The 12,492-nt window shown below is 36.7% G+C and overlaps 1 protein-coding gene across 3 annotated transcripts in view; it reads left to right on the top strand.

Moving 5' to 3' along the window:
• Positions 1-12,492, top strand: part of LRRK2 (leucine rich repeat kinase 2) — a 69,704-nt gene that overhangs the window by 38,265 nt on the left and 18,947 nt on the right. For all 3 annotated transcript variants that reach the window (XR_005269070.2, XM_027458956.3, XM_038185971.2), the window contains 9 exons: positions 1,206-1,299; positions 4,465-4,651; positions 5,056-5,237; positions 5,561-5,790; positions 6,847-6,974; positions 8,181-8,399; positions 10,593-10,794; positions 11,150-11,238; positions 11,939-12,126. Coding sequence is in view for 2 of the 3 variants with exons in the window: in XM_027458956.3 (XP_027314757.2) it covers positions 1,206-1,299; positions 4,465-4,651; positions 5,056-5,237; positions 5,561-5,790; positions 6,847-6,974; positions 8,181-8,399; positions 10,593-10,794; positions 11,150-11,238; positions 11,939-12,126 (1,519 nt within the window). In the remaining variant the exon portion in view is untranslated. The remainder of the gene's footprint in view (positions 1-1,205; positions 1,300-4,464; positions 4,652-5,055; positions 5,238-5,560; positions 5,791-6,846; positions 6,975-8,180; positions 8,400-10,592; positions 10,795-11,149; positions 11,239-11,938; positions 12,127-12,492) is intronic.

The following is a 12,492-nucleotide window of genomic DNA, read 5'->3' as shown; positions in this document are numbered from 1 at the left end:
AGACCCACCTTCTAGAAACCATTCCAAGTCACAAAATGCCTCAGCCACCGGCATTTGGAGTCCTGGGAGAAAAGTCAAGGAGAATACCTTATATGCTTGTCCTTATTTATATTGTCCCTAAGCAGCTTTTGATCACTGTTGGAAGCACTATACTTCCAGTAGAGCTTCATGGACATTTGATCTGACTTTGTAACTGATAATACTCTTATATTTGTAATAGAAGCTATCAAAATGGTTGAATGGAGCTGGGATGTTATATTTTGTTGGGGGAGGTTCAGGGCAAAGGAAGTTCTTCAAAGTTAACTTGAAAATCTGTTAACTAATACGGGTCTTACGGGTCTGACTATGTACAGAGAGACATGTCAAGTATTACCACATTATATCCAGCATAGTGTTCTGAATAAAACAGGATATTTGATTCACTTGCCTTAACACAGGTGACATTTCAGTTGCCCTGAAGTATTCCACTTAGCCTACAGCTTCAGATCCAGGACAAGCAGGTCTTCCATAGCTCCAGTGTGCATCTCCAAGTTGTGCAGATAGCTAAGGTACCACAGAGTAGCTCACCTTCTCTGGACCTGTGTCTAAGGAATTTAATTCAATCCAGAATGTGTTTCTGTGGCTTAGTATATTTTATGCAAAGGTTCCAAAGTTATTTTATGAAAAAAACAAATGACATAAATGCACTTTTAGTGATATTGCAAGAATTCATAAATTACTGTTAGCATTTATTTCCATCTTCAAAATACAAAATTTCCATTTTGAAATAATTGACACAGTACTTCAGGAAGTAGCTCTTATACCTGCATTAAATACAGCTGCAACATTAGAGTCATTTTTGAATGTGTAAGACCTACCACTCATATGGTGAGTGATGTAAATGTCATGTGTACTGGCAATACAGTTAAGTGTAAGTAAGATTATTTCAGTGTTTAATGCCAATATGAAATAAAGTTTAATAGGATGCAATGTGATAGAAGCAAATACATTAACTCTTGTTCTACACTTCTTTTATTTGGGAAAGTTAGTTTTAAATAAGCCTTAAAAAAAAGATGCAGTTTCTGTCCTGAGCAGTTTATTTAAGTAGCTGTGTATAGATGATAGACTGACATTTTAGTCTCTGTCTGATTTTAGAAAATTCCAATATTAAAAATAATGTCAATAGTTCTGAAAAATAATGGTATCAACCTCTTTTTCTATTCCAGAGATAATGCCTGACTTGTCATCCAGCATAACAACCTTAAAATTATCCCAAAATAATTTTATTAATGTTCCAGAAACAATTCTTCTTTTACCACAGTAAGTTAATGTTTTTCTTATTAAAGTTAGTGACTAGTTTTTGATGAAGAAAATCTTGTGTCAAGACCTTTGTTAAGCAGAACATTCAGCATGTTTTAATGATTTTCAGGAAATCCTTTCTCAAAGGTTAAATGTTTAGTAGTATCTTTCAACAGAAGACAAATCAGTAACATTTCCTTCATTATCTTGAGAAGCATTATTCCTCAGATTTAAATCACAGAATCACAGAATTTCTAGGTTGGAAGAGACCTCAAGATCATCGAGTCCAACCTCTGACCTAACACTAACAGTCCCCACTAAACCATATCCCTAAGCTCTACATCTAAACGTCTTTTAAAGACTTCCAGGGATGGTGACTCAACCACCTCCCTGGGCAGCCTGTTCCAATGTCTAACAACACTTTCAGCCTAAAACTCCCCTGGCGCAACTTTAGCCCATTCCCCCTCGTCCTGTCACCAGGCACGTGGGAGAACAGGCCATCCCCCACCTCACTACAGCCTCCTTTAAGGTACCTGTAGAGACCAATAAGGTTATTATTAAAAATGTGTTGCTTGACTGCTGAAGCTGACAGTTCTGAGAAGACTAGAATTAATTTATTACTTCCTTGAAACCAACACAGTAAAAAGATACTGGCAATTTTCTTCCTTTTCAAGAAGTTTTGCAGCTTCTTCAGCACATGGCTACGGAAATGAGTTTTTCACTTCCCAAATATCACAAGATGTTTATTATCAGAGTGATACTTCCGCTGTATGGAACTGTGAAGAAGATGCATGTGACATTCTTTTGCTGTACCTTCAAAGCATTACTCACGTGAAAATCAGGACTCCCCCTTTTTCTATAGAAGTTACTGACCTTCACAGGTCAGCAGAATCAGATGGTGGAGGGAGCACTGGGAGGGGTGATCAGATCAGGTGTCTGATAGATGTGGGTAGGTGTGAGTGCTGAAGGCACCGTGGCAAGGGAATAAATCATTAAAGAGCACCGATGCCTACAAGGTAATGAAAGGTGAGATGGAGGGGTAGGAGGAAAGAATAAACAAACTCTTGTGCTCATAGGAACAATCAGATCTAAAAAATGTTGCTAGGCTACGTATGTAGCAACTCTAGTACTTAAGGAAAACACTTTTGGACTTGCATTAATCAAATTTACATACAGCATGTCATTATTAATGTGGTGTTACACTGTGTCAGCATGCTGATGTTTGAATTCACAACAGCAGATTTAATGGATGGAGTGAAAAAGATGCATCCTTCAGGTTCCACATCTCCCAGTCCTAATGAGTCAATAAGGAGTTTCATGGATTTCTTGCATGGTTCATGCTTCACAATGACATAAACAGCATGTTTGTCCAACAGATGACTTAGAGACATTAAATGTTCTTTATTATCTGGTTCTTAAATACACACACAGCTGAACTACATAATTTATGCATGTACTTTTATATACAAGCATATATTCATAGAAACATTCTGATAAAAGGGTGAAGTATCAGAATCATCGATGTTAGTCTCCTAAATTAGGAGCAAGAAAGAAAGCAGTTCAGATTACTTGTGTTAACTAATCTCCATAGTTTGTAAATGGAATTGTGGTTTCTAGAATGTTAATAATACCAGAAGCTCCCCTATTACACTTTTTTAATTAATATTTTGAAAATTATAAAGCACATGAATATGTATATTACTGGCATGTTACACTGCACTTAACTTTTAAAATACATTTATTCTAGTAAGTTCAATGTTGTACTCTGTAGTCCTGCACTCAGCTGTTACTGGCACCCTGAGCCTAATCCTATTCTCTGTTGCCTGGGTATAAATCATAGTATCACAGAATCATTTAGGTTGGAAAAGACCTCTGAGATCATCTAGTCCAACCTTTAACCTAGCAATGCAAAATCTACCACCAAACGAGATCCCTATGCTCTACATCTACACATTTTTTGAAGATCTCCAGGGATGGTGACTCAACCACTTCCCCGGGCAGCCTTTGCCAACGCCACACAACCCTCTAAGTGAAGAAATTTTCCTAATATCTAACCGAAACCTCCCCTGGCGCAACTTAAGCCCATTTCTTCTCATCTTATCACCTGGTGATCACTTGGTGCCTGGGAGAAGAGACCAATCCCTACCTTGCTATAGCCTTCTTTAAGGTAAATGTAGAGCATGAAAAGGTCTTCCAAGCCTTCTTTTCTGCAGGCTAAATGAACATTGACTGTACTGTTTACAATTGAATTACAGAATACATGCACTACAAGAGTGTGAACCATATTTATCTGTCTCCTACTAATCTGAATAGAGCCATGCGCATCTGCACATCACAGAAAAAGGAAATAGTGTAATGTTATCCCAATATACGTGCTTATTTAAGTTGACTAAATTAAACTCTTTAATTAGAATAGGTCCAGAGGTGGGCCATGAAGATAATCAGAGGACTGGAGCACCTGTCTGATGAAGACAGACTGAGAGAGCTGGGGGTGTTCAGCCTGGAGAAAACTCCAGAGAGACTTCATTATGGCATTTTACTATTTGAAGATGACTTATAAAAAAGATGGAAAGCAACTTTTCACATGGACAGATATTGATAGCACTAGGCGGAATAGTTTTAAATTAAAAGAGGGGAGATTTGGATTACATGTTAGGAGGAAATTCTTTACTCAGAGATGGTGAGGCCCTGGCACAGGCTGCCCAGAGAAGCTGTGGATGCCCCATCCCTGGGGGTGTTCAAGGCCAGGCTGGATGGGGCTTTGGGCAACCTGGTCTAGTAGAAAGTCTCCGTTCCCATGGCAGGAGGGTTCAGACTAGGTGATCTTTAAGGTCCCTTCCGACCTAAACCATTCTATGGTTCTCTCTTTTACTATCTGAAACATATGTGCACAGTATAATGTGAATGTTTATTTTCATGACCAGGAAAATTCATTCACTGGCAATTACATTGAAAACATATGATACTGTATTAATCATATGCATTTTTGTATTATTATTTTCTGAGATTAATTACTTTTGATCATGGTAGTAATTCTCTATCTTCCCATCTAGATTCCAGACCACAGAAACCGTCCATTCTGATATCTAATCTGTTTGTTCATTGAAAATTCATACTGTTCTAGTTAATCTCGGTTTTATTTATTGCATTTTCTAACTTTTCTCTTTTGTTTATTCATGTCTTTAGTTTGCGATCAGTAGATTTAAGCCAAAACAAGATCATAAGCCTGCCAGGGCCAGTGCACTGGAAATCATTAAACTTAAGGGAGCTGTTATTTAATCATAATCAAATCAGCATCTTGGACTTGAGTGAAAAGGCATGTGCGTGGTCTAGGCTAGAAAAGCTACACCTGTCCCACAACAAGTTAAAGGAGGTAAAGTACAATACTCTGCCTAAAGAAAATGAACTCACTTTTTAACTGAATACAGTTTTTCAATGTTCAATTGATTTTCATGTCACTGCCTCATATCACTGAAAATTCTATTAGTGAAATGGTATATAACTAGAAATAGTATTTCCTGTGAAGGAGAATCCCCATATTCCATTAAGCTTTTCTGTCTGGAATGTGACATATAATCAATTTTTATAATTAATTCATTATGAGGTTCTTTGTCTATTAGTGAAGGATATTAGATCTGTTTATTTAAAAAAAAAAAAAACCTACAGCTGTAAAAATTACACGTACTTTTGTCTTTTGTTAAATACTTACGGTATTCTTGTTCATACAACATTATGTTTTTATGTTCAGTCATCCATTGATTTTATTTTTTTTTTTAGATTCCACCTCAGATTGGCTTCCTAGAAAATTTGACTTCTCTGGATGTAAGTTATAATCCCGATTTGAGATTCTTTCCAGATGAAATGGGAAGGCTATCCAAAATCTGGGATCTTCCTTTGGAAGGACTCCATCTTAATTTTGACTTCAAACATGTGGGATGCAAAGCCAGAGACATTATCAGGTTTGTTGTCCTTTAATATTCTTGGTTTGTTTTCTTGGGATCTGTGGTAAGCAGTAAGAAAACAACATACCCTTTGGAAAAGAAGTGCTGGTTTGTCATATGACATCCATATGATATGCTTCTCTATTGAAGGTAGGCTTTATCTCATACACATAAAACAGATTATAGTCATAAAAATATTATTTGAATGCTTCTTGAATTTGACATTTCTATAAACAATGCAATAAATTGTATGGTTTTAGATTTCTGCTTGGTCTTGAGTTCTGGTGGTGTTTTAATTTATTACACATTTCTGTGAGTTCTGCAAATTTATTTCATGCCAGATTTCTTCAGCAACGACTGAAGAAGGCGGTTCCTTATAACAGAATGAAGCTAATGATTGTTGGAAACACAGGTAGTGGGAAAACTACACTATTACAACAGCTAATGAAATGCAAACGATCAGAATTTTGTTGCCCAAAAGCTACAGTAGGCATTGATGTGAAAGACTGGATCATTCAAGGGAAAGGCAAAATGAAGAAAGAGCTTATATTAAATGTCTGGGATTTCGGAGGTATGTTTAGAGCTTATTGTCCTTTATTGTTGTCTTCTCTAACAAATGAATGCATTGCTTATTCTTAAAGTCAGCCTGTGAAATTTCAAGCTGTGGACAGTAAAATCATACAAACTTACTCCAAGAGTCAGGTGGCCACCGAAGGGGCAGTGAATTCTGCAAATTGGCAGTAAATGCTTCAAATTTAATGTAAAGCTTCAGGAATTTTTCATCACCAAATGCAGTCTAATCATTCATTTCAGCCATTGTACTCTAGAACTGTAATTTCAGAATAATAAGAAATTGCTTTTAATCACCAGAAAAATCATCTTCCACTTAACTCTGTTTTTCCCTTTTGCAGTCTGGGTCTCTCTAGGCTGCACAGTATCACGATTTTGTAAGATCACAAAACAAAGCACTTAGGGAGAGACTTGGGACTTTAGAAGGTAAAATTTTCGAAGTCTGGGGATTCCAGAAGCACTTCTAAAACTTAGGGGTGTCTTAGACTATAGAAACATCATTTTTAAGCATTGGTCTGTGATCAGCTTAATAGAATCTGTATCACAATGTATATACACAGAACAGAATTCACATTCAATGTCCAGCTTTATCTGAGACACCTTGAGATTTTCGGTGCTTAAGTGTGTGAACATGACTGTTTTGAAGTTGCTGAAATGATCGGAGAAAGGGAGGGAAGAAGGACAGAAATGAAAAAAGAAGGGAAGGAGCATGGAAGAAAGGAGTTAAAATTTTGGTGATTAGGAATATTTAGTATTGGATTTTTAAAAGAATCATGACCTTTCAAGTTCTGTTTGCAGCAACTGTATTTATCTCCTTACACTTCTTTATTTAAAACTACCTTACATGTTTCAGCACTACACTTCAGTCAATGAGATACCACAGAATACCTACTTAAAATTCATAGTTTTTACAGGTTTCCTGTCAATATAGACAATTTTATGTGAGTGTTAATTTCATTTGTGGATTAGTGATGTGAGAATAAGTGTTCTGCTGCCTTTTTGTGATCTGAGTTGCTCAATGAAGGAAGTACTAACAGTGGGATTTTTTCATCATTAGGACAAGAAGAGTTCTACAGTACCCATCCTCACTTTATGACCCAAAGAGCTTTATATCTGGCTGTTTATGATCTCAGCAAAGGACAAGCAGAGGTGGATGCTATGAAGCCGTGGCTTTTTAACATCAAGGTATTAAGCCATAGATATGTACAGAATGGATTGCCACTTTCAGGGGTCTGTTGTTGAACACAAATTAACCACAGGTGTTTTTAGAGAGGGGAATAAAAAAGAAGTTCTTCAGCAAATAAAATGATACATAAGATGAGATGAGCTGAAATAAATAATAAATCGGATATGAAAGATTAGCACCATTATGCACTTGAAATGGTTCACTGACATGCAGAACAGTTTGCATGTTCTATTGATATTTTGTATTGACTGATAAAAATAAGAAAGGGGTGCTATTAAAGGATAACAAGAGTTAAGCACGCTTTTTCGTCCACACCATTGTAAATTCTGGGCAGATCAGAATTTCACTAATTTAAAACTGACTAGATGTTGGTTTGAAATCATGCTTATAAGTTAATGTTTAGCATCCTGTTGTTAATAGGAATGATCCCAGGACTGTATTGGGAAATTGGTTTCAGAATCTGCCTGTGGATTTTTCTTTTGCTGAAAGTGTTTTGTTTGCCCTGGGTGGAATCACCCCATGTTGAACATTGCTTGTCTTTCAGCTTTCAGTCTGATAGTTAGCCATAGCTGGGCAATGCATTTACATCAAGATTTTACATGCTGTTCGTTAAATTATTTTTTTTTTTACTCCTTTTACCTTGAGCAGTGGTGCAGGACAGAGGGTTATGGTCAGTTAAGTGTTGTTGAAGCTGATTTCTGATGTATTCTCTCCTGCTATGCAGTGCTTGCTGGTGTTCCACTGATGCACTGTTCCTATGACAACTGACATAGTACCCTTTGCTTTTCCTCTTTGTTGGGCTCTGTTACTGCTGATACTATTAATCTACAAAGAATGAAATCCAGATGTAAACTACTTCCTTGAAAAAGCGTAATGTTTGGATTTCTGTTTTGATTTAGACTTCTCTTTTTATGTTAAAAAATATGTTTCGTGTTTCTAGGCTGATGCATTTTTATTGCCTTGTCCAGTTAAGACTATTGGATGGGTTTGCAGTTTAAACTTACTCTGAATATCAAAGACTTGAGGTAGTATTTCAGATTTAGATCTGTCCACTGCTCAAACTTATTTAAAAGAAGTATATTTAAGAGGAAGTTGCTTTTTTATTGTATTGATTGTTTTAACTAAATTGTTCACATTTTATGCACATGTAAAATAAAATCAACATTCACTGTTGAATTAATGGGTTATATGGATCTTGCTGACAGGCTCGAGCTTCAACATCCCCCGTCATTCTGGTTGGCACTCATTTAGATGTTTCTGATGAAAAGCAACATAAGGCCTGCATGAGTAAAATTACTAGAGAGCTGTTAAATAAGCGAGGCTTCCCAGCTATCCAAAATTACCACTTTGTGAATGCTACAGAAGAATCGGATTCCATTATCAGACTTCGGAAAATCATAATAAAGGAGAGTCTTCACTTCAAAGTAAGCTGCATACAGTTTGTAACATTGAAAACATCCTAATTTTAGTGAAGTAAATGTATTTTGAAAAGTTTTTAAACACATAATTACATTTTTAGTTTGATAGTATACTCATTGTGACTTCTCTAAAGTATTAGGCAGAACGAGTCACCAGTTTTGTATTCGTTTCTTTTTCTATCAAAAAATCAACTTAGTAAAAATCTCAGCTAAGTTTAATTTTCAAACACTAATATCATACATAGAATATTTAATTTAAAATAGGCTGTTATTTTTTGTATGAAGAAATCTGGTCAAAAACCGCCCATTTTTGTTGGTTTGAGATCAAGAAATGAGATTTTGTCATTTCTGAAAGCCCACTAATTCTCCATTTACTGATTTCATTTTACATTGTGTGATACTAATCTTAGAAAGAGGAAAGTGAGTGAAAGCAGGAAAAGAAGACACCCTGGTCTGAATGATCTTTCTAAACTGGATAGTCTCACAGTCGTAAGACTTTCTGAACTGGAGTACTGATAGTTCTGTTGTCCCCAAAGTCATCACTACCACTCATCATCTGCTGTCTACTTGGCCACAGCATCCAAGTGTGAACAACTGCAAAGAGACTAGCCCAAACATGGAGCTTGTCCAGTCAAGACAGGATCCAATGTATAGGAGAAAGAATATATTTGCTTTTATTTTTCTATTTATGCAATATTGATCATGTATTCAGCGTCATAAGATGTTGAAGCGAAAAGGTGATGTTTTATGCTACTAAAGTCAATGTCACAACTCCGTAAGTCACAGCATAGTCGAAATTTCTTCTGAATTACTGCTCTGATGACCTTAAAAAGCAAATGCTGTGTTTACGACTTGCCTCACACTGTTGTGCTACAAAGGAAGGGAAGAGTGCACACTTCTATTTTTCTCTCTGAGAAAACACCAGCTCAGCCATATCCATGGTCTGCCTAACTTCATTCCACAGCTCAAGGGATAGTTAACCAGTGCTAAGTGGCAGTGAGGTGGCCTATTTGGATTAATTTTGTTTATAATACATCCAGTAGGCATGAACAGAGCTGGCATTATAAAGGTATATGTACTCTTGTACTCGCCATATGTGTTCAGCACTCAGGAGAAATGCTGCTTTTTCAGAACATTTTGCTCTTAGATAACTAAAAATTGTTCCTGTTACACCCACATCTCTTGAGACTATTATTTAAACCAGTATTTGAACTTACACACAAAAGTAAGGTAGCCTGAAGGAATGGAGATAGTTTCCGTAAATAATGCAGACACTTTGTGAAAGGAGAGTTACAAGGGACCTGCTTAGGAGTTAGTCATAGTGAATTAAGTATTGAACATGGTCATCAAATGCTCTGAGTCTTTGAACTTAAACAAGGTAGTGATTACATTTTTGACAAATAAAAATGCCACAGTGCATTGGTGTTTATCTTCTTGGAGAAACTTGAGAAGCCAATTTAGAAATGTTGGGAAAATCATTTCCCATTTCCTCCACAAAATGGCTAGCTCAGCCTCAGTGGAGAACGACAAATCAGACTGGTTGCTAGCTAATACCCAAGGTCAAAACATGTCTCCAGGAAGAAACTCAGGCTACAGGAAACGGGGACAAAGCACCTGGCTGTGTTTCCATTAAGTCTCACTAGCTCTGCTAGAATTATTCCTTCCCCTCCTCTCGTCCACTGACTAGGACTACCAGTCGACTGTGGAGACTTGCTTGAGCTACCACCCTTTTCTCCCTAGCTTGTCTAAAGATATCTGGAGACATTACAGATTACAAGGAGCATATTTTGTTTTGTTTTGTTTTAATTTATTCTTTTATTTACCTATTGTCCTCTGTTAACCTGAGGAGTATGGCATCATCTGCTCATACAGTGAACATTTTCCTTTTACTTCAAATCAAAGTTTCTCTTTGTACTTCCCAGATGTCATTTTGGATTTTCCTGTAGATGTACACACATGTAATATGCAAATATTCTTTTCTATGAGTATTAATTTATAGAAAAACATGCAAACTTTAATTCTGAAAGAATTAGTCCCATTGACGTTTCAAAAGCCGTGTTATACAATAAATGAGTGTTCTTGTTCCTTATTGCCATTACTATTGAGTGGTTATACCCATCTTACATCCTAGTTGCATTATTGTTTGCAGTTCACATGAATAAATGAATACATTTAATATTATCATTCCTAATTATACAGATCCGAGATCAGCCTGTGGTGGGTCAGCTAATTCCTGACAGCTATCTGGAGCTAGAGAAGAGAATTTTGCTGGAACGTAAAAACGTCCCCGTTGAATTTCCTGTGATTGACCAGAAACGATTACTAGAACTGGTACAAGAAAGCCAATTGCAATTGGATGAAAATGAACTTCCTCATGCGATTCACTTTCTGAATGAATCAGGTAAAATACTACCTTTAATGTATGTTGTTAGCATTTTGTTGCACATCTGCAGCAGACAGGACTTGTATGGATTTTTAAATTTCAGACAAAGTTTTTGTGGAGCTGAAATGCTAACCTTGGGCGATACTACAGTTTGATAATCCAGATATTTATTTCATAAAGGAATTTCATGATATAAAGGATCACTGCTGTAACAATTCACGTCCTGACTTACTGACATAAAATCAATGACTGTAGTTATTACTCAAATTGCTTATATCAAGTCACATAAGGAAGACAGCCCAGAGTGGGGTGTATAGTTTGTTTAATACAGAGCTTGAAGAATATGTTGCTAATTATAACGTTCTCCGTGCAGGCGTACTGCTTCATTTTCAAGACCCAGCACTACAGCTCAGAGATCTCTATTTTGTAGATCCTAAGTGGCTGTGTAAAATCATGGCACAGGTTAGTCTCTGATTACTTTCTGCATCTACATTCATGAAACTTTTTCCCCTGTTCCAAACAACTGTAACAACTGATTCTTTTTCACAAGTTATTTAGAGTTTCATGATCTAGTATTTTCTCAGGGCCCAGGTTGGTTGACCTGGCTCTTTCTGTTTTTGCATTCTAGACAACTGTCTGATTCAGTTGTTTCGATGATTGAGAAACATTTTCAGACTTTTTGATATATATTCATATAACCTAACCTCTGAAACTTTACCTTTCATTCAGTGGAAGAAATGGGATGGCAAAATAAGTTTGAGCCTACAACGCTGATGGGAGTAAGAGTGAGAAAAGACCTGGAAAGGTCTTTCTTCTGTGCCAGTCTGCATGTGTCTAGTGCTGATCTGAAAAATCACTGTGCTCATAGGTTCTTTTCAGACAACATTTTCACAAATTAACTTACAGAATAATTTTCCATAGAAGATGAAACAGAAGCTACTGAAGAATGGGTGGCACACCAATGTCTTGGACAGGTTATATGTTTTCACTGCTCTCTTCTTGCTAGCTAGCACTATGGAAGTGTTTGGTTTCACTGTGGTATGGAGTCCTTTTTTCCCCCTCAACAACAGGCTACCAAATATTTCAGGGAACAAAGTTTGTCAGGAAAATGCAGTCTAATGGTGACTCTACACCTCAGGTTGTTTTTCTTTTTTTTGGAAAGATTCTGACGGTGAAAATGGAAGGCTTTTCTAAGTATCCTAAGGGGATTGTAAAGCGCTCAGATGTGGAAAAATTCCTTTTAAAGAAGAGCAAGTTTCCCAAGATCTACATGTCACAGTACTTCAAGCTTCTGGAAAAGTTTCAGATTGCTTTGCCATTAGGAGAGGATCAGCTCCTAATCCCCAGCAGGTAAGCAGAGCCCACAAATATGCCACAGAGATCAATCAAAATAAAAACCTCCCATCAGGCTACCTAGCTTAACTGATCACCAGAGCAATTTGGGATATGAAAGCATGATACAGACTTAGTACAGTACATTTTAGTAATTGCTTTTGGAGACATGTTAAACTGATCCTATAGCAGATAAAGCTTACCGTTATAAATAATGAAAGGCTTTATGGGAAAAATACTTCTTTTACAGTTATCATGCCCTCCAGCAGAAGATTATAACGTAGCCTTACATTGTGGGCCAACATTACAGATATTTACTGCAAATTGTAACCATGAATTCTTACAGCCTATTTGCTTGGAGTCAGAACAGCTGTCACATTACTT

This window comes from Anas platyrhynchos, chromosome 1, assembly GCF_047663525.1.
Source record: "Anas platyrhynchos isolate ZD024472 breed Pekin duck chromosome 1, IASCAAS_PekinDuck_T2T, whole genome shotgun sequence".
Taxonomy (NCBI): domain Eukaryota; kingdom Metazoa; phylum Chordata; class Aves; order Anseriformes; family Anatidae; genus Anas; species Anas platyrhynchos.
The sequence above is the reverse complement of the archived record's forward strand: the minus strand, read 5'-3'. Positions and strand labels throughout refer to the sequence as shown.